Source organism: Sminthopsis crassicaudata, chromosome 3 (assembly GCF_048593235.1).
Source record: "Sminthopsis crassicaudata isolate SCR6 chromosome 3, ASM4859323v1, whole genome shotgun sequence".
Taxonomy (NCBI): domain Eukaryota; kingdom Metazoa; phylum Chordata; class Mammalia; order Dasyuromorphia; family Dasyuridae; genus Sminthopsis; species Sminthopsis crassicaudata.
In genome coordinates, this window is record NC_133619.1 from 215,837,355 (window position 1) to 215,860,573 (window position 23,219).

Genomic DNA, 23,219 nt, shown 5'->3' on the forward strand with positions numbered 1-23,219 from the left:
AGGTCCTCCTGAATTCAGGGCTGGCGCTCTATCCACTGCGCCACCTAGCTGCCCCCAAATCCCCACTTTTTACAGATGGGGAAACCGAGGTCCTCAGAGGTTGGATGACATGTCCATTTGACACATGGTCAAATCCAGGTTTTTTTGATTACAAGTTCAGTAGTCTATCCTCATCCAGTCAAACTCTTTCATTTTCAAAGATCCAAAGAATTAGAGGTCATATTGCCAGTTAGTGTCATAGATAGGTCATCTGATTGTACGACCATGCTTCCTTCTACTATGATATATCATCAGTGATCTGACTTACAGAAAAAAAGATGGTCAGTCATGTCATGAGAATGGAAGACAATAGATGAGTCTGAATGGCACATTGCTGACATAATAATACAAGAACCAGGAAAGCTACTAGTTTGGGGGATCCTCTAAGAGTATTTATAGGAATAGTACAAGATAATATGAAGGTTACCCTTCACAGCACCATCCAAATATCCAACTTTCTGAAGTAATTGATCTGCACTGTGGCAAAGGTGAGATTATTATCTCAATTTGCAAATTAACTGAAGCTATATATTAATATACAAATAATAAAACAGCAAATTTCAGACCAAGTCCCATCCCCTTTCAACAGCAAATTTGAACATGTCCCTGGGAGAGTATAGCTGCAGTTTGCTTAGGGAAGTTGGGGACTAATATCTTGAAAGGAACTTAGTGTATGACTAATATGGATTTTTTTTCCCTCCTCTTGTTGTAACTGTTTAGGAGCAAATGCTAATCAAGGGAAAGAGCTGGATTCCCCTCTTCATGTGGCAGCCAGGAACTCCAGTTCGGATCTGGTTCATTTGCTGATAGACTTTGGAGCAGAACCACACTCAAAGAATGCTGAAGGCAAACGGCCAGTGGATTTGGTTCCCCCAAATAGCACTCTAGCACAAGTATTCTCCCAGAAAGAAGGTGCTCCTGCTTTGTTCCAATTTAGGTCCTAATACATTTTTGAAGCTTCTGTGTTGTCTATACTGAGAGGAAATGCTTCTGTTTTCATAAAAGATTGCTCATCCTTTCTCTTGGTGGAGTAAAAGTGTAATTGATTTAGCTATTAACCTGAATTCATGATCAGGTTACTAGTCACCAATGCAGCTAGCTTCTCTGATGATTCCATGCCTTCCCACACTTACACTGAGCTTGGACATCTTGCATGGGCTGACTCCCCTGACCAGGGGGTACCTGAGGGTATGGTAGCCTCAAAGTGACTGTGGGAGTGGTTGTGAAAATAATCGTGCTTCCAGATATTGGTGCTTATGACAAAATCTGCATCATTCTGGTCTCTTCTTCAAGGCTTCATTATGGACGATAATTATGTACAAATATTAGTTTAGTTTAATAGAATTCTGTCAAGTGACAATATAGGGATAGGGTGACATAGTGAAATAAATGAGTGGACACTTGGAGTCAAAAATTTATAGACCCAAATGTTCAGAGCCAGAAGAAACTTGGAAACTCATCTAATCCAGTCCTTTCATTTTAGTTATGAGAAAATTGAAACCAAAATATATTAATAACTTGCCTAAGTCAAGAGACTTGTATTTGACTTTTGGCTCTTGAATACCTACTTGCTCTATGACTTTGAATCAGTGATTTAATCTCTCTGAGTCTGTTTTCTTTAAAATGGGAATAATACTTTCACTACTTATTTGCAGGATTATTTTGTATGCCTTCAGACCTATAAAAAGTTGAGCTATTATTATTTGAATCAGTCTCTCAAATAACTACACAGTCTCTACCCCTAAAAGCCTAGAATGTTGGGAATTTAGGTATAGAGTTGTGCCATCTTCTGTGATGGTTTATAGACAATGTCCAAGAGAGCTTATGGGTGGCTTCAAAAGGGGATTGAGGCTCAATTTCCATTTTCTCAATGTTCTCATGGCCTGTGCTGTATTTTAGGAACTAAAATGAATCCTAAGAAGTCCAGTGGGAAAGGACTGTTTCCTCTCAGTATGACCCTGACCTACTTATCTCATTTTAATCCCTAGAACATGGTCTTTTCTCTTGCCAGATGTTAAGTATCAAGTTTAGCCACAGAATTAATTGTAAAGAGGGCTGATTTTTCTTCACCACCTTCTTCTTCCCTTCTACACCTCCATCTCCCTTTTCAATGCCTTTCATGCCCCCCCCCCCCTTTTTTCATTCTTCTCTGCTTAATCATTGCCTCCTGGCTGACATGGCTCTTGTCACTGCAACAATCTACCTAGTCTTGCCATTAGCCATGTGATGTTTTGTATCACATTCTTTCAAAACTCTTCTTTGCAGCAGAGGTTCTTAGCCTTTTTTGTTTGTTTATTGAAATTGTTATAGAAATATTTTAAAAAACAAGTTTCACAGTACCCAGGTTAAGAATTCTTTCTTTACAGAGTTTCAGTTAACAAGTCCAATAACTGATTTGTGCTGATGAGTTCGTAATATACTAATAAGTTAATTTATTTTTCCCAGGCAAAATGCTTGCTTTATTCTCATTAAGTGCTCTTCATATAACTATTAAATTCAGTTTTTTCAACACTGTTCATTTTTTTAATTATCATATTCTGTCAGTAGTGTGTTGAACTCTACTTATTAATTTTCTTGAAATTTTCTTGCAGGACCTAATTTTACCTTTACAAATGTAATTAGTATGCAATTCAGTGAATATATATATATATATATATATATATATATATATACATATATATATATATATATATACATACATATATGTATATATAGTTGTGGTTAAGTTTTTTTGGTCATGTCTAACTCTCCATGACCCCATTTAGGGTTTTCTTGGCAAAGATACTGAAATGGTTTGCTGTTTCATTCTTCAGCTCATTTTATAGTTTAGCTCCTATTTTTCTCTATAATTTTTACCTATAATTTCTATAATTGTATATAATAGAAATTAAAGAGGTGAAAGATTTTGGTTCAAAATAATGAAAAAAAAATTTTAACACTTGGACCCATCCAAAAAATGGAACGAGTTGCCTCTGGAAATAGTGGTGTGGATGGCTCATTTTTCCATTTATTGGCTTGAGAAGTCTTAACTTCAGGGATTATGGGAACCAAAGAGCTATATATAAACCATAATATAGTAGCAAAAATATCTTTATTAAAATGGTAGAAAGGATAAAGAAGGAGAACATAATTCTTCTAATAGCAGGTGGAGATTCTGATAACATCCCTATGGAATAGGCCCACCTCCCAGGAACATGGGTTTGTTCTGGGTAGAAGCCTCTCCAAGCTGTCTCAGAACAGTGTTTTTTCATAAGTTTAAAATCTTTGAGAACCAGGTCAACAACTGGACCTTGCTTAACAGGTACTGCCTAGTAGTTCCAAATCTTTGGTGTTATACAACATATTAAGGACAAATCAGGGAGAGAGAGAGACAGAGAGACAAAGACAGAGACACAGACACAGAGAGAAGGAGAGAGGATAGAGAGAAAAAAGAGAGATAAGAGAGACAGACTTAGTCACAGAGAAAGGACAGAGAAATTCTTTGTGAAATCTGTTCTTATGTAATGAAATTTCCTGCAAATTCCTCATTTGCTACTGGGTCTCCCAGTGGACTGTTTTTCTTTTCTTTCTTTCTTTCTTTTTTTTTTTCTTTTCTTTTTTTCCAGAGATGTTGTAGAAAAGAGTATAGGTTGGAACAGTTGGTCTCAGAGATCTCTTCTAGCTTTGCAATCCTGTGATTCTCTGAGGGAGGGGATAAAAGAAAAATGAATTGGTCACTGATAGTAGGGGTCAGCTATGCCCAACCAGACCCAAATGCAAGGCCATTGTGTTTAGAAACAGTTAAAATTAGTGTAAGGACCTAAAATATAGAGAAGCTTTATTCAATCAGGACATTAGAAAACTTGACAGTAAGTCAGAATTTCTTTCATCATTTTCATCTTTTCATGGGATTTCCCTGGGGGAGAATCTGGTTTGTTTTTAGTATGTTTGCCGGAATTAAATGTATAGAGTGTTTTGGTGGACTAAGTAAATGTTTTCCCTGAGCTTGCCAAATGAAAGCTGTTACTGGGCCCAAGGAGAGCATTTCTCAGAAAATTGATGAATTTTTTGCTATTTGAATCTCTTTTAAACATTATGGTTTTCTTGCTTCTTTTAAAAATTATTGATGTACTTTGTTTTTACATTTTATTTACAGATTACCTCTACTCTGTGAGACATCTCTTATAGCAAAGCAAAACAATGAAGTAAAACTAATAATAGAGTGACCTCATCTGAAAGTGCATGTTAACATTCCAGATCTGTAGCCTCCCCCTCCGTCTACTTTTTTTTAATTGGACAGAAATCTATTTTCCCCTCCTCCACACTACAAGAGGGGGAAAAAAGAAAAGCAAATTCCTTGTAACAAATGCATATAATGAAGCAAAACAAATTCCTTCAGTGGTTATATACTAAGAATATATCTTATCCTGCCTCATAAATTGATTACCTCTCTGTTATAAAATGTTTCATCATCAGTCCTCGGGAATTTTGAATGATAATTGTATTGATAGAATTCTTACAAGTTGTTTATTTTTACAATGTTGTATTGTAAAAAGTATTTTCCTGGTTCTTCTCATTTTATTCTTCATCAGTTTATAAAAGTCCTCAAAATTGTTCATTTTTATAATATTGCTGTTTATAATATAAATTGTTGTTTCACTTTTAATTTGTTCAAATATAATTTTGCATGCCTCTTTGAAATCATCTATTTCTTTTAGCATGATAGTGTTCTATCACATAATTATTTTTGTTTTTGTTCAGTCCTTTTAGTCATGTCTGACTTTTTGTGACTCCATTTGGGTTTTCTTGACAAAGATACTGGAGTAGTTTATATTTCCTAGTCCAGCTCATTTTACAGATGAGGAAACTGAGCAAATAGGGTTAAGTGACTTGTCTAAGGTCACACATCAGGTAAAGCTTCCTAATTCCAGTTCCAGCATGCTGTGCACTATGGCGCCACCTAGCAGCCACTTATATTCATATATCACAACTTGGAATGAATATCATTCCTGTAGCTCACCAGGTTTTCTTAACTTAGTTACAGCATAGTCAGTTTTATGCTATTCTCAAAATTTTAAATCCATGTTCATTTTTAGGCATTACTTCTCTATTTCTTTAGTCACCAATTATATAGGAGGTCTTTGTGGAGACAGTGCCTTAAGCTAAAGAAGTAATTTTAATTTTGGGAATTTAGGTGTTAAGGTGAGATAGTAGGAAAGATGGCCTTAGACAGGTATTTTCTGGATTTTTCAAATAATACTACCTAGAAAGTTACTTATTTCTCCTCTGCATAGGTCTGGCTCTTTTGAAGGTCTTTTTAGAAGGTGCATAGATGATGAAAGCCTCACCAATGAGAGATTTTGCTTTCATAGGCACAATCAATCTCAATTGGGCAATGGGATACCTGAAAAATTTGAAATTTCTCGGGGGTGGTTGTCAAGATGTCCCAACATCTTGCCAACCCTTGGGCACAGAGGCTATATTTAGCATTTCAGGGGCATTTTCAGACCCTGTCTCTTGCTTTTGCACCCTCTGAGCCACAACTCTTTAGAGTGTTCCCCTGGCCATGCCTCAGGAAGACTTAGAAGTAATAATCGTAAATATTCTAGCAACATGGATATAATCCTTTAAAATTTATAAAACACTTTATAAATATATGATTTTATCCTCACCTGAATCCTAAGACACAGGTACTCTTTTCATTCCCATTTTGCAGACGAGTAAAACATTTTAATGCATTTTTAATTTATTGCATTATTAATCATTTAATTAAAATTTTACAGATGAGGCAGCCAGGCTCAGAACATTTTTCCATTTGTGGTTTTCCAGGTAACCAACAAGGGTTAGAACCAGTATTTAGTCCTGTGTCTTCTGGCCCAAGGTTTAGAATTTCATTCTCTACACCACTTTCTTTTCATATCTGACTACTGGACCTAGATGGCTCTGGAGGGGAAGGTCAGGCAGGTGACCTTGCACAGAACTCCCTCACTTAAATCCAATTCACTTGCAAGTTATGGCGTCACCTCCCTGATGTTCAAAGTGCTCTTCGAGAATGAAGGACAAACAATAACAACCACTTATATTAATAGCATCTTACTGCTACCATAGGGATTAATATTGTATGAGGTGATATTAGGATCCCCATTTTAAAGATGGGAAAAATGAGTTTCAGTTAGAGAATTACAGTGAATTACTTAAAGTCACACTGCTAGTGACAGCTGGGGGATTTGAATCCTGGCTTCTGTCTTGCATTTCCAGGGACTTTCCACTTTGTCAGTTTCCTCAATAAATTATCTCCAGGTCCTGTAGTAGCCAGATATGAGATGGTTATATTTCAGATCCACTTGGATTTAATTACTCTTTCTCTCTATACCTATTAAAGGGTCATCACAAGGGCAATGCAAATAATATGAGTTCATACAGTAGCAGGGAATAAAATCTCCAAACACTCTTAGCTTCTTATAATCAAAATAGGGCCAAAACTGGACAATATCACCTTACCTTTTCACAAAGCTTTAATTAAACCCTCAGTAAAAGGTTAGGTATGCATATGGGTGTGTGCTGACTATTTCCAGGCATTAAATAATATCTCAGAAAAAAAAAGATATTTTGTATCTCCTGTTTTAAGTGTTTAATTTTAATGTAAAATTGAGTTATTAACTGAAAGTTATTTTAGGTTTTTAGCATGGTTTGAATTAAAATAATATTCTTTATAAGTAAGCAGATACAATAAATATTTATCTTTAAAAAAAAATTCCCTGGATGTATACCCTAATGAAATATGCTAAGTATACCTGTGATTGATTGACAGTTTTGGGAGAAAAAAAACAAACGTTTGGGGAGGGGAGTGGTGCTGTTTATGTATCAAAAAACAAAAACCCCAATTCTTATTTTCCTATTAGATCCTAAGGGTTCTATGAGTCTCTTTCCCCTCCTTTTTATGTATATTAAGCTCATATTCCTTGTTAGTCTCATTTTGAATGGTGACAAGGTCTGTAACAATTCCATTGGTTCGTAAAAAGATTGTTTTCTGCTGAACAGAATCTTTTTATCTTTTTTGTCTCCCACATCCCTTTGTTGGAATGAGTTCCAATGAAGGGATTTCTCAGTTGGCTGGAACCACAGGCAGAGGCTGTGCCAAGCATTGCAAAAAGTCATGCCCACTGGTTTAACATGGCAATTTCTGTCCCTGAGTGTCACCTCCATCATATTTTCTTCAGGCCATCTGTTCCTTTGCACCTGGGGGAAAAGAAATTAATTAAATTACCACCTACTCTCAGCTTTGTGGATGATAGAGAATAAATTAAGTGAAATCCAGCCATGTTCAGAGAGGGCAGCTATTTTCTTTTTCTTGGGGGGGATTCCCCCTCTTTTCTTCCAAATTTGTCTTCTTCTTTGGATGGTAACTTGCTGCATTTCAAGGCCATTTCTTCCCCCCCTTAAATAAGCTTTTAGAGAAATATTTGCTTGTGGGATGGAAAAAAGTGTTAAGAGTGAGTCACCCTCAACCAAATGGTGTAAAAGAAATCTCTGAATGCTGCCTGGCATTAAAGGCCCATAATAAGATGCTTTCTGTAATTCCTTAACATATTCTTTGAATGCAGTGGAGCACTTGAGTATATGTTATTGCTAGTGATGGACTGGAGCCAGGATTTTTTTTTTTTTTCATCTACTCAGGATTCCAGGAACCTAATTTCAAATCCAATTCAACACTGTCTATATGGCCTTGGGCAATTTCTCTTCCATTGACCTCAATTTCCTCATCTGTTAAATGAGGGGGCTTGGATTTAATGGCTTCTGATGATCCTATGATGCCATGATCTGCTATCATACATAAGCTCTCATACATCCACAAAAGCTTTTGGAACAGGCCTTTCTGAATTGGGGACACATGGAGAAGCTGATACCCCTCTATCTCTTCCCCAGTTCTTCCTTTGATTTTTGGGTAGAATTATTTTGTTCAAAGTGAAGAGAATAATACTTGTTCATCTCTTGGAATTATCTGAAAAAGAATATTTTATACAATTTTTAAGGTCATTTCAGAGATAGCTAGGACTCCTCATAACATCCATGAGAGAATTTCTGGGAGTGTATGGGCTGGTTTTTTAATGACTCAAAAAAATTGTTCCTCCAATTCCATGCAGAATCTCCCACCCTTCCACCCCCTGGTGTTGAAAGGATTGTGATAGCATACTCTCCAATTTGTGCTGAAGTATTGAGTATTACAACTTTTAAATATTTTAGAACATATAATCATCACTGAGATAGAAATAGATTCTATTCATTGTACTAACATGTTATGCTTAAAGATCTTAAAATTGCTATTCAACCATAACTCCAAGTTGATTGTGCTCAATTCAATGAGCTTTTTTTCATTTAGTTTTTTTTTTTATCAATTTAAATTGCTTTTTTATTGGAAACTTTGTGAGCCAAGTAATTAATAAATTAGTCCCTTTAAAATTGTGAGGAAGGTCAATTTATAAAGTGTTTTCTCCTTCTTTTCTAAAACACAACCTAAGGGTTGATTGGTTGAAAATAATCTGAAAATTCCTCTTCAACAAAAAACAGATTCAATCTAAGATGTGTTTGGGCTGTTTATACTTTGTTAAACTGTAACCTATTCTCTGCTTTACAAAAACGCATATTAGGTCCATGAAATCAGGTGTGTAACTTATCTTGTGGCCTCTTTCTCCAGGGCCTCTGTCTTTGATGCAGATTTGCCGGCTACGAATTAGGAAGTGCTTTGGAATCAAACAGCATCATAGAATAAGTGAACTACTACTTCCTGAGGAGCTGAAACGATTTCTCTTACACATCTAAACATGTTCTTGTTTTCAAAAATAAGAAGCCAAAATATTAGCATATTAAAATTTCTTTGTTTAAAAAAAAAGAAAAATGTGGGGCTGATTAGTAGTGTTGTTATTTTTGTGCCTTTTTTTTTTCCAGAATAAAGTTGGATTATGTTGGACAATATCACTTCTTTTCAGTTAGGAAAGGATTCTGTTTGAATGTTCTCTTTGTCCTGGAAAGGGTGGCCATACAGGTCCAGCTGGGGTCTAAGCAGTGGTGTGGTATAGGACTCAGTGGACTTTGATTTCAGAGCAGGTTACTGGCTGGGGATTTGTTTCCTCCTAAAGACTACTCTAATGATGAGGAATGGTCCCCAGTGAGTTAATTAGAGCTACAGCCTTAAGGTTTAACCTTTAACAGGTTATAAGGGAGGCAGGAGAAACTGGAAACTGGAGAACTGGGGACACTCAGGACAGAGGGACTATATTTTGGTTCCTTGGAGGGAAGACCCCACACATAAACCCATGGCTTCCCTCTAGGGAACCAGATATAGTTTGAAACCAGCCCCAGGTAAAGAGAATCAAATAGAGGAAGGGACTCCTGGACCAACTAGGAACTGTGTGAAGTAGTGTGGAGCCACATTTGGTGAATATACTTAGGTCTGTGCTAGTCCAGGGGAAAAGGCTTGACTGGCTTTCAGTACTGAAGTACTTGCCTCTCTAAGGGTTTAGGGAAAACCTTTGAGCGGAGTTATATTACATGGGAGTGTTGATAAAATAGTTAACATTAACAACCAACTAATGGTGGGGGGGCAAATCTTTAAAAGTAATACACCTTTAAATTTGATCTGTATTATTAATATTTTATGCATCACTTTTTTAAATTTAATTTTTATTTTATTTTATAATTATAACTTTTTTTTGTTTTTTTTTGACAGTACATATGCATGCATCACTTTTAATAGTCAATACAGAAAACAGAACAGTAATTCAATCCCTGATTTATAGAGTTTGCCTATTTTTTCAAGATATCTGTGTTCACACTGAGAATTTAAGAACTGTCTCTTGTGAGCTGGTTTAAGCTGGGTCCAATATATCACTGATAATAAATTTGAAGAATTTTACAGGTCCTTCTGGGATATGAGATTTACTGGAGGGAAAAGAGAGTTGAAGGGGCTGCTTAAAGATAGGTGCAAGTCATTGTAGATTGTATTTTTTTTTATTGTAGTATTTTTTGGGGAAGGGGAGGTTGGAGCATCAGCTTAAATAAAAACTGGCCTATGTGTTCCATTAACCTGAGTGTTTGCATATAGTTGCTGAAGACCCTTTCCTTTCTTTGCAGAGCCCAGCATAAGCTAAATTGATATTTCTATGAGAAATTTTGGGTGATGACATGAGCTAGAATTACGTGAGAATTGCCCAAGACTAAGCTTAGTCTGTGATTTTAAGTGGAGGTGGAAAATTATATTACATTGTGTTACTTACTCATTTGACTTTTTTTAATGTCATATGTAAACTATAGGTTTTATTTTTATTTTTTGGGTTCCATCATTTTTCAATTATATATGACTTTAAGACCCTATTTGGGGTTTTATTAGCAAGGATACAGGAGTGACAAATGGCAAATTTCTTTCTCCAATTCTTTTTACAAATAAGGAAACTAAGGCAAACAGGGTTAAATGACTTATCCAGGAATATATAGATAGTATACGTCTGAAGCCATATTTGAACTTAGGAAGATGAGTCTTTCTTTGCATTTTGGGAGGGAGTTTAAGATTTGCAAAGTCTTTTTCATGAAAGCCATTCCATGAGAAATTAATAGTATATTGATTTTACAGCTGAACAAACAGTCACAGAGAAATGACTTGCCTAACATCACACTTATTATAAATACAGGCTAAGATTCAAATCCAAGGCTTCTAATTCTAGAGTAAATTTTTTTCCCATTATATCATGACAAGGTTTTCAGTGTTCCTTTCCCTTGACAACAAGTCAACAAAATTCATACATTCATGATTCCATTGTTTGAACTGGAGCCATCAGTTGTTTAGAAAGGCTATTGCCCTTTACTGTTGGAGGAGGAAGAATGGTGGCCAGGTAAAAATAACACCTATACAGTTTACCATTTTGGTTTGCATTCTGATACTACAAACTCCTGTAGCATTTGCCCAGCTGTCATTTTCTTTTCTTTTTTTCTTTTTTTGCTGAGGCAATTGGGGTTAAGTGACTTGCCCAGGGTCATACAGCCAGGACATGTTAAGTGTCTGAGGCCAGATTTGATCACAGGTCCTCCTGACTTCAGGCCTAGTGCAGGAGCTATTTCCTTAGCCTCCACTGGGTCTATATAAGTTGCAGTTGCAGTGTGTCCCTTTTAGGTTCCATGGGCATCTCTGAGTAGTTAAAGGTATCTTTTTAATACTGTTACAAGTCCCCATCAAGAGACTTCCCTTGTGTTTATCTGTTGATAGCAGTCTTGACATTAGTTAGACATTAGTCAGAATTTTAGAAAGTATTTACTAAGGTAGTATAAGAATAGGGGTTGCTGAGCTTTTTTCAGAGCTTTTCAACGACTTTATCTGCTACCTAACTCTCACCTAAAGAGAAACCCAAGAAGCTGTAACATGTTGTAAACCATCTCAGCAGATGGGTTGTACCAGATTGAGACTAACCAACATGCCTCAAAGCTGCAGTGAGTTAGGGAATGCCTATCTCAAGCATGTGAAGACTTCCTCCAACAAAATGAGAAGATGAGAACAATTTGTTTCAACGACCATGAAGGTGACTGAAGCCTCAAGGCCTTGTAGAGCATGAAGAGCTCAATCAGACAAGGTCATCTATGCATCCTAGGCCATCGCTGGTCATCTTGAGTTTTACATTGGTTTTTGATGACTCTGGAAGAGAGAGTAAGGCTGACAACTTCATGCAACTGTCTCATTTAAATGAAAATCACAGGTAAGTCCACCCCGTGATGCCATTAGTCCTCTGAAAATAAAGGATATACAACAACATAAAAATTGGTACAAAAATATTCCTCTCTCAAGACTGACACATTCTACAGTAAGTATGTCCAGGGGGAAATAAGCTTAAAGTTATGTAAAGCATGTGACAAAAAAAAAGTTCCTGGAAGTCCATTTTATTGGAATCTTTAAGATGTTCCCTTACAGTATGATGTAGCTTCTTGACTATTGAACTTTTCTTAGATTTTCCTTTGGCTGATGGGTGAGATCATCTCTGGACCTGGAGTCAGGAAGGATCGAATTCAAATTTAGCCTTAGATACTTTCAAGAAAATCAATCTCTTTCTCCTTTAGTTTCCTTAGTTGTAAAATGAGAGGGGGCAGGGATAATACCACTTACTTCACAAGGCTGTTGTGAGAATCCAAAAGGTAATTTTAATAAAGTGCTTTAGCAAAGTGCATGACACATGATGCTTAAACAAAGTTCGTGATACATGGTGCTTAATAAATGCTTCTCTTTCTTCCTACTCTTTTCTTACCACTTGTTCCTGGCTTCTCATTAAAACATGACTGCTAACCACTGCTGCCCACAGAGATGCTGTTAGGATACTAAAGAAAAGTCTAAACCATTTGATCCTTTGAAGTTCAAAATGTTCTCTTACACTTAAGAGTAGAGAAAAGACCAAGACCAAAGTCGAAGAAGGAACCAAGGCTTTTCTCCTTTGCCCAAGTGATTCTTTCCCAGGCATTTGGCCAAAAATCTTCAGCCCTAAGGTACTAGATGCTCAAAAGCCTGATTCCACAGTAACTCATTGTTACACATGTTACATCATGGCCAAGTCCCTTAACCAATCTGAATAGATTTCTCATCAGTCCTAATTGATATACTCTCCATGGATTGATTCACAGAGATGTCACGTCATTGTTCATGACTAGTTCATACTTTTGATTGATTCGATGTAGTGGGTGTATTCTTACTTGATAGAGAAATCATAACTTAGGAGTACAGGTGACATGATTCATTTGCCTTCTAAGATCACACAGAAGACAGAAGCCATTAGAAATTAATATCTTTTATTAAGAAAGTTATTTACTCTTTGAACTTGTTCTTTAGAAAGGAACTAAAAATCCATTGTCTCCAGATCTAATATTGCCAGAATCTTAATTTCATGTCTTGATTTTGCCCAAGATTGTGACTCTAAGAAAGGCAAGAATTGATAAATTGTAATTTTCAGCGGCATTTCTTTTATTTATCTTTATCCAGTCAGTTCACTGAATTCCTATAAAGTTGGCCTATAATATAAAAACATAAAGCATTATTATGTCTGTCCTTCATTACAAAATGGCAGTTAGATAGCAGGTGAGTGGAAATAGTGTTGAACTTGAAGCCAGAAAGCACTGAGTTTGGGTCCACCCTCATATACTTACTAACTATGGTACCAACCATTCTCACCCTCAGTTTTCTGACTTGTAAAATAGGATGGATAATAGGACCTATCTCACAGGCTTCTTATGAGGATCAAATGAGATGACAAATGTAAAATACTTTGCAAATCTTAAAGTGCTATCATCATCATTGAATGGACCATACTCATATCATGCTTTGTGCAGTGAATACCCATTATTGATGTTTTGAAAGCAGTACCTTTATGTTTATAATATTTCGAGCTAGTCCATCTTGTCTCTCTTCTTTATAAACTAACATCTAAAAACCTGCCATCTTTATATTTTGAACCTATAATTCTTTCTCACTTTGAACTCTTCAGCCTTTTTGAACTATTTGCAAATGTGCTACCTTTATTTCAACTCTATCATACAGAAAATAAACTTACCTTGCAAAAGTTTTTTTTAATTAAAGCTTTTTATTTTCAAAACAAATGCACAAATAATTTTTCAACATTGATCTTTGCATAGCCTTGTGTTCCAAATTTTCCCCTCCTTCCACCAATCTCCTTCCCTAGATGGCAAGTAATCCAATATGTTATTCATGTTAAAATATATGTTAGTTCCAATATATATAGCACAAGAAAGATCAGATCAAAAAGGAAAGAAAATGAATAAGAAAACAAAATCTTGTAAAAGTTTTTAAAGAGCCATAATATATCAAGTTACAAGTTAAAAAGAGTTAAAGGTTAAAAGTTAAGAATTGTAAAATCCTGGTAAGAAAATTAATATTTGGGAATAGTTGGTATAGTGGAAAGAGAACCAGCCCTGAAGTCAGGAGGACCCGAGTTCAAATCTGCCCTCAGACACTTATCATGTCCTGTCTCTGTGACCCTGAGCAAGTCACTTAGCCCCAATTGCCTCAGCAAAAAGAAAAAAATTAGTTTAGAGGCAAAAGTGGTGTTTTTATCTTGACTCCAAGGAAGGCTTCAGAGTTTCATTGTTCAGTCATGTCCAGCTCTTCATGACCCCGTTTGGGATTTTCTTGGCAAAGAAACCAGAATGGTTTGGCATTTCCTTTTCCATCTCATTTTGCAGATGAGGAAACTGAGTCAAACATGGTTAAACAACTTGACCAGGATCACACAACTATTAAGTGTCTAAGGCCAGATTTGAACTCGGGAAGATAAATCTTTCTGACTCGAGGCCCGGCATCCCTAACTTCCCCTGCTTCAAAATAGAAAACTGAATTAGCAAAGTGAGTACTTGATGACAAAGATGGTATCTGAGAATTGGATTTTTATTTATGGACTTAAGATGTAAGAGTGATGGACTTTTTTTTCCTGCTGAGAGATTGAATGTTGCTAATGAAGGGCAATAAAACTATATTTGCCTAGATGTCTTGAATGCTGATCAAGTAGGCTTTAAACTTTAAAAAAGAAGTGGAGGAAGAAAACTTCCCAGCTAAATCAACCAGACCAGTTATTACACAGTATAATATGGGAAGGAAAATATTAGTGGAGAAGACCAAACATGTAATTGGAAATAATTTCCAAGAATAGAGATGCTAAAACTATACAAGGCCTCAAATATCAGTACATGAAACAAGCAAAATAGGGATAAAATCCAAGGTATGCCAGAAATCTTAAAGTAAGGAGGTAAATTCAATCTTCTTTATCTCAGAGACTTGGTGATGTGACACATAACTAGATTGTAGCTATGGAAGAGAACACTTTGTTCAAAAGGAGCAGGCTAGTTAAAGAAGGTAGGAAAAAAGCATTGTTAAACAACAAGATGTGTTCCTGCCAGGATAACCCTGAACCAGTGGGACAAACATTGTATGTAGAAAGCATTTACATAGTAATCATGCACCACCATTTACTTCCTTTCATCCAAGGAAGAATGAGAAACTTGAGTGTAGCAGGAGTTCATGCTAGTGGAAACCACCCAGCAAAAGAGAAAGTTGATAATACATTTGGGAAATAGATCACAACCTGGCATGAGAGTATGATTTTTTTTAAAGTATTAAATTGAAAAGTGATTGGTGTATTTTAACTATCCAGATGTGCTCTGGAGTTCTCTTTGTTAAAAACTGAGCAACTAATAGATCTGTGGCTTGCTTTAATGAACATTTCTTCCTTCCTTCCTTCCTTCCTTCCTTCCTTCCTTCCTTCCTTCCTTCCTTCCTTCCTTCCTTCCTTCCTTCCTTCCTTCCTTCCTTCCTTCCTTCCTTCCTTCCTTCCTTCCTTCCTTCCTTCCTTCCTTCCTTCCTTCCTTCCTTTTTTTTATTTTTAGAGGGAAAAGTGATGAAAGAAATTTCTTTTCTGGACCTGATCCTGACTAAGGAGGAAGAACTCATTGTCAAAATAGAAAAGATGGGAGCTTTGAGAGGAAGTAATCACTCCCTTTTAGAGTTTGTGATAGGATTTTTTTTTGTTTAAATTAGAGATTTCATTGGTGGAAGGTAAATCTGCAACTGCTGTGCAAATCATAGAGATTTGCCTAGGGAACTGAGAGTTAAATTTTCTCAAGATCACAGAGCCTGTTTATGTCAGAAATGGGACATGCCTTCCTGAGTCCAAGGCCGGCTTTCTAATATGTCATACTAATTCTCTTGGCTAACTGGATAAAAGACTTCATCATTTCTGTTTTATTAATTTCCAAGAATAATGTGGGAGTGCTTAGGAGAAGATTTAATATCTGTCTCTACCTTCTTCCTCCTCACTCCAATCTCTTCTGAACTATTTTCTTGGGGGAAGGGCAAATGTAAAATTTCTAGTGCAGAGAAGAATGCTTAATGTGTAGCCAAATTTGGGACGACTGGATTTCTGGGAGTTCAGAGAAAAAATAGGCGCAGTAGGATCTCACAGGTTAAAGTTCTACATGGGAAGTTGTTGAGAGAAGGTTGGCATTCTAAGAACAAAATGCTGATGGCAAAAGTGATTTTGATGGCCAATGAAAAACAGATCATATGATAAAAGATTCCTTGGTTTTAGTAGACTGAAAACTCATTTTGAGTGAACTGCATTTCAAGGCAACAACAACAAAAAAATCCCCAAAAAACCCAATGAAATTTTAGGTTTCATCAATAGAAGCATAAGGGAAATCATAAACTATGTGCTCTGGAATGCTATATTCAATGCCATATTTTAGGAAAGACATGTTCAGATAAGAATTATGAGGAGACTAAAACCTTTTCTTGAAATAGCATATTTAAGGAACTGAACATATTTAGATTAGAGATTTCCTGGGTATTACAATATTGTTGGACCATTTTCAATTGTGTCCAGCTCTTTGTGATTCTATTTAGGTTTCCTTGGCAAGGATACTGGAATGTTTGCCATTCTCTTCTCTAGTTCATTCTGCAGATAAGAAAATGGAGGTAAACAGGATTAAGTGACTTGTCCAGAGTTGCACATCTACTAAGTGTTTGAAGTCAGATTTGAACTCAGAGAGATGTATCTTCTTGACTCTAGGCCCAGTATTCTACCCACTGCACCAAATAGTTGAGGGGCTGTCATATAGCAGAAAGATTAAATGTATAGTCAATATTGTCTAGGCCTGCTATGCCAGAATTAGACAGGCTACATTGCCTGTCAGGGTTATAGGGGTACTCCTGGCTTACTCTTCTGGCCATTTGAAACTCACAAGGCTGGTGGCCTCCCGTCTCTCTCATGTAAAAAAGAGCACAAACAAATTCTGAGGCAAAAACCTAAAAGAACCATATTCATGGTGAGATCTCAAAGCAAAATGCTACAAGACAGTAGTAAGAAGTCAGACCAAGATTTTGTGAAATCATTTAATCTCCCTTTTTTTTTTTTTTTTTCCTGAGGCAATTGGGTGACTTGCCCAGGGTCACGCAGCTAGGAAATGCATAGTATCTGAGGCCAGATTTGAACTCAAGTCCTCCTGAGTTCTGGTGCTCTATCCCTTAGCTACTTCCCTACTCCCTTTTTCAAGGGGAGGGGGGGGCAGAAATGGACACAAGGAATGAAATGATTTGAGCAAAGTCATGTAACGCTCTAGGACTAGAACCTGGCTTGTCCAATTCCAGGCCTGGAACTCTTTGTACTGGGTCATCTGCCTCTGAATTTGTATCCTTTGCTTGCTGTTGTAACTGATCTCAAAGCATCTCATTCTTTTCCCATGCTGGGAAATCCATTGTTTACCAACCTGGGTCTCCTCTCCAACTGACTTTTGGGTGGTCAGAATTTTTTTTTTTTTACACAAATATGTTTTATCATTTTTCACCTTTCTATTTCTAGAAATAATTTTCTCCTTTAAGTTGAACTTTCCTTCAAAAAAAAAAAAGGAAATCAGTTAAAATGCATAGCACAATAATGCATGTGATAATACATCAACATTCTCCCTTAGTTGTCACCCACCTTAGGAGGAGAAAGAGATTTTAATTCTTCTTGAGTAGGACACTTAATTTTAAATAAATAAATGAGTATATGTATGGGTAAATAATGTATATTTAATCCATCTTATTTAATCCAATTAAAGCCATGGACTTTGTGTGATTCCAGTATAAGTTAGACATAGGAAAAGATTTTTAAAACATTGAGTCAAATTCAATTTGCTCTAAAGAAAACCATCTGCTCAACTGCATCGAGTTAGCCAGCAGATGGAAGTATTGTCACATAGCTCATTAAAAGCAGTGAGATAAAAACCAGTGAGATAAGAAAGCAGAGGGGGAGGAGATGCTACAAGGAGGATAAGAAAGGAGTCTGTTGCAAAATGATTAGTTCATAAAACAAGCTCTGGAAATTTCCATTCATGAACAAAAACTTTGGAATTGTCTCTAGGTTACAGTGTTCCTGACACTTTTTTCTTCCCCTGCTTGTCTAATTTGCTCAGTAATATAGAAGGTTTCAGATGTGGCCCTACATGGCCTTATCTTGCCTGCTGCCTCTTTCTTCTGTTTATCCTCCTTTCATGGTCAAGGCTAATCATTTTTCCAGTCACAGCTGCTCTGAATCCAGACAGCTAATGAACACCATGATCCTGATACTTGTTCATCAGTTGTCAAGGATCAAGTAATTACAGGTATTGTGCAGCCATTTCCATTTCAGAAAAAAATGGTGAGTTCTCTCTCTCTTTACCTTGTATTTATTTACACTTACCTATGCTATATATTTTAAAATATTTACTGATAGTTGGAGCCAAATGTGCCATTGAAGTTATAGGGCAGGCATTTTAGAAAAACAAACAAAATGCACAATGGATAGAGCCTATGCAAACTTCTAAACCTTACAAATGACAAAATACCATGACAGACTCTTCATCCTTTCACATACTCTCCATGTCATCTGGTATGAAAATTTTGGTGAGAAATTATTTTTATTGGGATTATAAATGACTCAGTAGAAAAGTTCTATTTAAATGGAAGCTAATTATTATGAAAAATTAATTTGATTATACTGAAGCACCTGGTTTTTGCATTGGCACAAAATATTTGAGTACTTTACAATCAAAATTCTCATAGCATTTATCAAAAACCCATTAATCATAAAATTGGAAGGATCTGGTTCTAAAAGTCTACCTATTATTTGATCCCCTTCCAGGGGCAACTTTCCAATGTAGGGAAAAAAAGTATTGAATTTCTAAACAATCGCTACCCATGACTGGAGATTTCATATCTTTTTAGTTACCCCAAACTATTTTATATATATATGGTCAATTAGGTAACTGGGTCTAGAGTCAGGAAGATTCCTTTTCCTGAGCTCAAATCCAGACCTCAGATACTTATAGCTTTGTGATCTTAGGAAAGTTACTTAACCCTGTTTGCCTCAGTTTCTCTATTTGTAAAATGAACTAGAGAATGAAATATTAAACCACTCCTGCATCCTTGCATGAAGGCATAAAGAGTTGAACATGACTGAACAACAAAAAAATTTTATGCCCAATCTATACCCTCTATAATGACAACTTTAGCAGCTTATATATTCTTATCTCCATCAAATTGGAGAAAAGTTAGTTATTCCTTATATCACATGAAACAACTGTGGCTTTAGATTCAGAGGAGCTGAGTTTTAATCCTTGTTCTGACACTTATGAAATCCTTTGGTTAGCTTTCAAAGTCCCTTACAGCTTAGCTCCTTCCTTACTTTTCACCTTACTGCATCCCTCAACTCTGGGTATCTTCACTGGCTGAACCCCAAATCTGGAATCCTCTCCCTTCTCATATCTCTAACTCCTAATTTCATGTGAGTCCCAGTTAAAGATCAAGCCTTTTACATGAAGCCTTTTCTGATCTATTTAATTTTAATATCGTCCTTCTATTGATTATCTCCAGTTTTTTTTTCTGTATACATCTTGTTTGTACATAGTTATTTTCATGTTGTCTCCTTGTTTAAACAATGAACCTCCTTGAGCACAAGAACTTAAATTTTTTTCTTCTTTTTTTGTATCTGAAGTGCTTATCATAATAGTTGGCACATAGATTATTCAGTCATGTCTGACTCTTTGTGACTTGGATTTTTCTTGGCAAAAATATTGGGTTAGCCATTTCTTCTGCTCATTTTATAGATAAGGGAATTGAGGTAAACTTACCTAGGATCACATAACTAGTAAGAGTCTGAGGCAGCATTTGAACTCAGGAAAATGTCTTCCTCACCCCAGATCCAGAACTCTATGCATTGTAGTGCCACTTAACTGCTCTCTAAGAATCTCTAGTTTCCTTCAAAATTCAATTCAAGGATTACTTCTGCAGGAGACATTGTGCAGTTTGGATGGAAGTTTCCCTCTCAACTCCTGATTACCATAGTTATATGGGAAATACTAATATATTTCCCTCCCTGAAATTATACTTATCCATTATACATGTTGTATTTATTCATATGTACAATCACTTCCAATTTGTTCCTTGAGGGCAAAGACAATTTCATTTTTATCTTGTATCACCAATGGTTTATGAACTGTCCATCTTCTTGCCTTGATCTGTGTTAGTGGAACAAAGTCCCTTGATTTAAAGTCCCAGCATCTTAGTTTGAATCTCAGCCCTGATGCTTACTTGTGTGATCCTGGACAGATCTTTTTGTTTTTTAGACCAAATTATGCTTCTCTATAAAATGAAGAGATTAGATTAGATGTCCCAGAAATTCCCTTTCAGCTTTTAGTCTGCTACTTGAAGCAAAGAGTGTGGTTGTAAGAATTTTTGTTCTTTCATTACTTAGATGCTGCCTTTCTCTTGGTAAATTTGTTAGGCCTGAAGGGCTCAGGTACCAAATCAATGGCCCTTGCCTCCATATTGCACATGTGGTAGGCTGTAATTAAGCCACTGGAGAGAAAGAAAGAAGTTTTGGGCATTATGTCAATTTATGAAAAGAGAAAGGTTCAGTCTTAAGAGCTGTGGTCAACCTTAGAGAAGTGAATGAAACTGCCCATGTATTGATGGGAAATGCCTTCAAAGATAACTGTGGTAACTTCACATGTCTAAATACTCATTGATTTGACATGATTGATTTTTTTCTACCTTTGCTTTTCCGTGTCTATTGTGGAGTCTATCCATTATAATTGATTTCTGCTCCCTCCCTTCACGCTCCAGGCCTTTTTCCTCTCTCACCCCTGGCAATGTCAGATTTTCTAACTTTTAAGTCCTTTTAAAAAAAGTGTTTTTTCAAAGGAGTGGTGTCAGACAGTGATTTTGTAGGATTTTTAAGAAGACCTTTAGGTGTGAACATTGCCCTGTCTCAAGTAGACAACAGCCTTATGCCATAGAAAGCTTGAGAAATCATCATTTTAGACTCATAAGAACTTGGATTCAAAAGGGACATTACAGGTTAGCTAGTCCACTGATTGATTGGTGGAAACAGATTAGGTACAAAAAATACAGAAGAAATACGTGTGGTAACGTGGTGTTTTAAAAACCTATCCACCTTAGCTATTGAGTAAAGAATCGTTATTTTATAAGAATAGGTGAGAAAACTGGATAGCACTATGGCAGAAATTAGGTTTAGTCCCAACACCTCATACCTCATGCTAAGATAAGCTCCAAATAAATATATAACTTGAATGTAAAAAGTTATATTACCTACAAATCAGAGAAATAGAGAATAAGTTACCTTTCAGATCTATCCACAGGGCAAGAGTTCATGACCAAACAAGGGATAAAAAGGATCATAGAAGATAAAACAATCATTTTGATCTTGTAAAATTAAAAAAAAAATTTAAGCATAAACAAACCCAGCTAAAATTAGAAAAGAAAGTTACCTGGGGGGAAAATATTTTTGCACGAAGCTTTGCTAGTAAAGGTCTTATGTCCAAAATATTTAAGGAAAGGATTCAAATTTATAAGAATAAGAACCATTGCCTAAATGATAAATGGTCTAATTAATAGGCAGTTCTCAAGGAAAGAAATGTGAACTATATATAGCCTTGAAATGCTTCAAATCACAAATAATTAGAGAAATGTGGAAAATCTTTCCCAGTCTTTATTAATATGAGTGCGTAACCTCCATCAATTTATCTTGTTTATCCATAGTTGTTTGTACTTTTTGTCTCCCCCATTAATTACACTATGAGCTTCTTGAAAACAGGTATTTTTATTTTTCATTTTTACCTTTCTTTGTCTCCAGGGTTTTTTTTTTTTTTTAAATCATAGTGCTAGGCACATAGTTAATTCTTAATAAATGCTTGTTGACTTGAAATGCAAATTAAAGTAACTCTGGTTGTACTTCACATTCATCAGATTGGCAAAGCTGATTAAAAACAAAGAAAAGAAAATGACAAATATTGGAGGAGCTTAAGGAAAACAGGAATATTGATGCATCATTGGTGAAACTGTGAATTGGTTCAACCATTTGGGAAGCAATTTGAAAATGTGCCCAAAGAATTAGAAAATAATACACTCCCTTTGGCTTAATACCACTGCTAAATCAATGCCATTAGCCCACATCACCCCAATCACCCTCGAGAGGTCAAAGAGAAGAACTTCTGTGTATATAAATATTTTTGTAATTACAAAACAGGAAACTAAGAGGGTGTCCCAGAATTGGGGAATGGCTGAGCATATTGTGGCACATGAACATGATGGAATATTATTTTGTTGTTAAAAAAACGATCCAAAGGGACATTTTAGAAAGGGAGGTCTGGGAATACTTGCATGAACTAATGCATAATGCAGTGAGCAGAACCAGATGAACAATTTATAATATTACTACTGTAAAAACAAACAATTTTGAAAAATTTAAGAATTGTGATCAACTAAATTGAATTAACCTGAATTCCAGAGGACTGATGAAGAACACTGTCCATCTTGTGGCAAAGAGATAATGGACAGAATGAGAAACGCATTTTTGTATATAGTTAATGCAGGAATTTGTTTTTTCTTGACTGCTTATATGATAATTCGATGATTCTGTCTTTCTGTACATGTAGAGGATGAAAAGCAAGGAATTTATGCATAGTATGAACCACTACCACTAGAGGTCATTATCACCTCAAGATGGTCTGTGCAAATTTTTAAGAATTATAGGGCCAAAGAGGAAGGAGTGGCATTTTAATTGTTTTTGTTTTTTAATAGTTTTTATTTACCAGATATATGCATGGGTAATTTTACATCATTGACAATTGCCAAACCTTTTGTTCTAATTTTTCCCCTCCTTCCCCCCGCCCAGATGGCAGGTTGTCCAATACATGTTCAATATGTTAAAGTATAAATTAAATACAATGTATGTATACATGGCATTTTAATTGTGAACATTTCCTTTGGAAGAGTCTAATCTAATTGCACATGTGTGTAACCTATATCAAATTGCTTATAGTCTCAGGTAGAAGGGAGACAATTTGGAACTCAAAAAAAAAAGTCTTCACATGCAATTGGGAAAAAATATTATTAAAACAGATTTTAATTTAATTTAAAACACCAACTTTTCCTGTAGTGGATCCTGCAGGATTTAATATCCATGAAGATGACTCTCAGGAGCAGATTTAAAATGGACTTTTTAATTTGCACCTCCTCTGTCTTTAAAAGTACAGCTCCTGAATGTGGCCGTCCTTGGATAGCTGGAGGAAAATTTAAATCAAGAGGTATACAGACATTAGTGCGCATACCGCTTCAAGTTCTCTTT

The 23,219-nt window shown here is 36.0% G+C and overlaps 1 protein-coding gene across 7 annotated transcripts in view; it reads left to right on the forward strand.

The window, feature by feature from the left end:
• Nucleotides 1-23,219, forward strand: part of ASB9 (ankyrin repeat and SOCS box containing 9) — a 238,952-nt gene that overhangs the window by 59,902 nt on the left and 155,831 nt on the right. For 4 of the 7 annotated variants that reach the window (XM_074299956.1, XM_074299950.1, XM_074299955.1 and 1 more), the window contains 2 exons: nucleotides 760-951; nucleotides 8,714-8,914. In XM_074299956.1, coding sequence (XP_074156057.1) covers nucleotides 760-951; nucleotides 8,714-8,838 — 317 coding nt within the window. In that variant the 3' untranslated portion in view covers nucleotides 8,839-8,914. Of the gene's footprint in view, nucleotides 1-759; nucleotides 952-4,174; nucleotides 4,637-8,713; nucleotides 8,915-23,219 lie in introns of those variants that run through there. The other 3 variants (XM_074299951.1, XM_074299952.1, XM_074299954.1) reach the window with 2 other exon arrangements.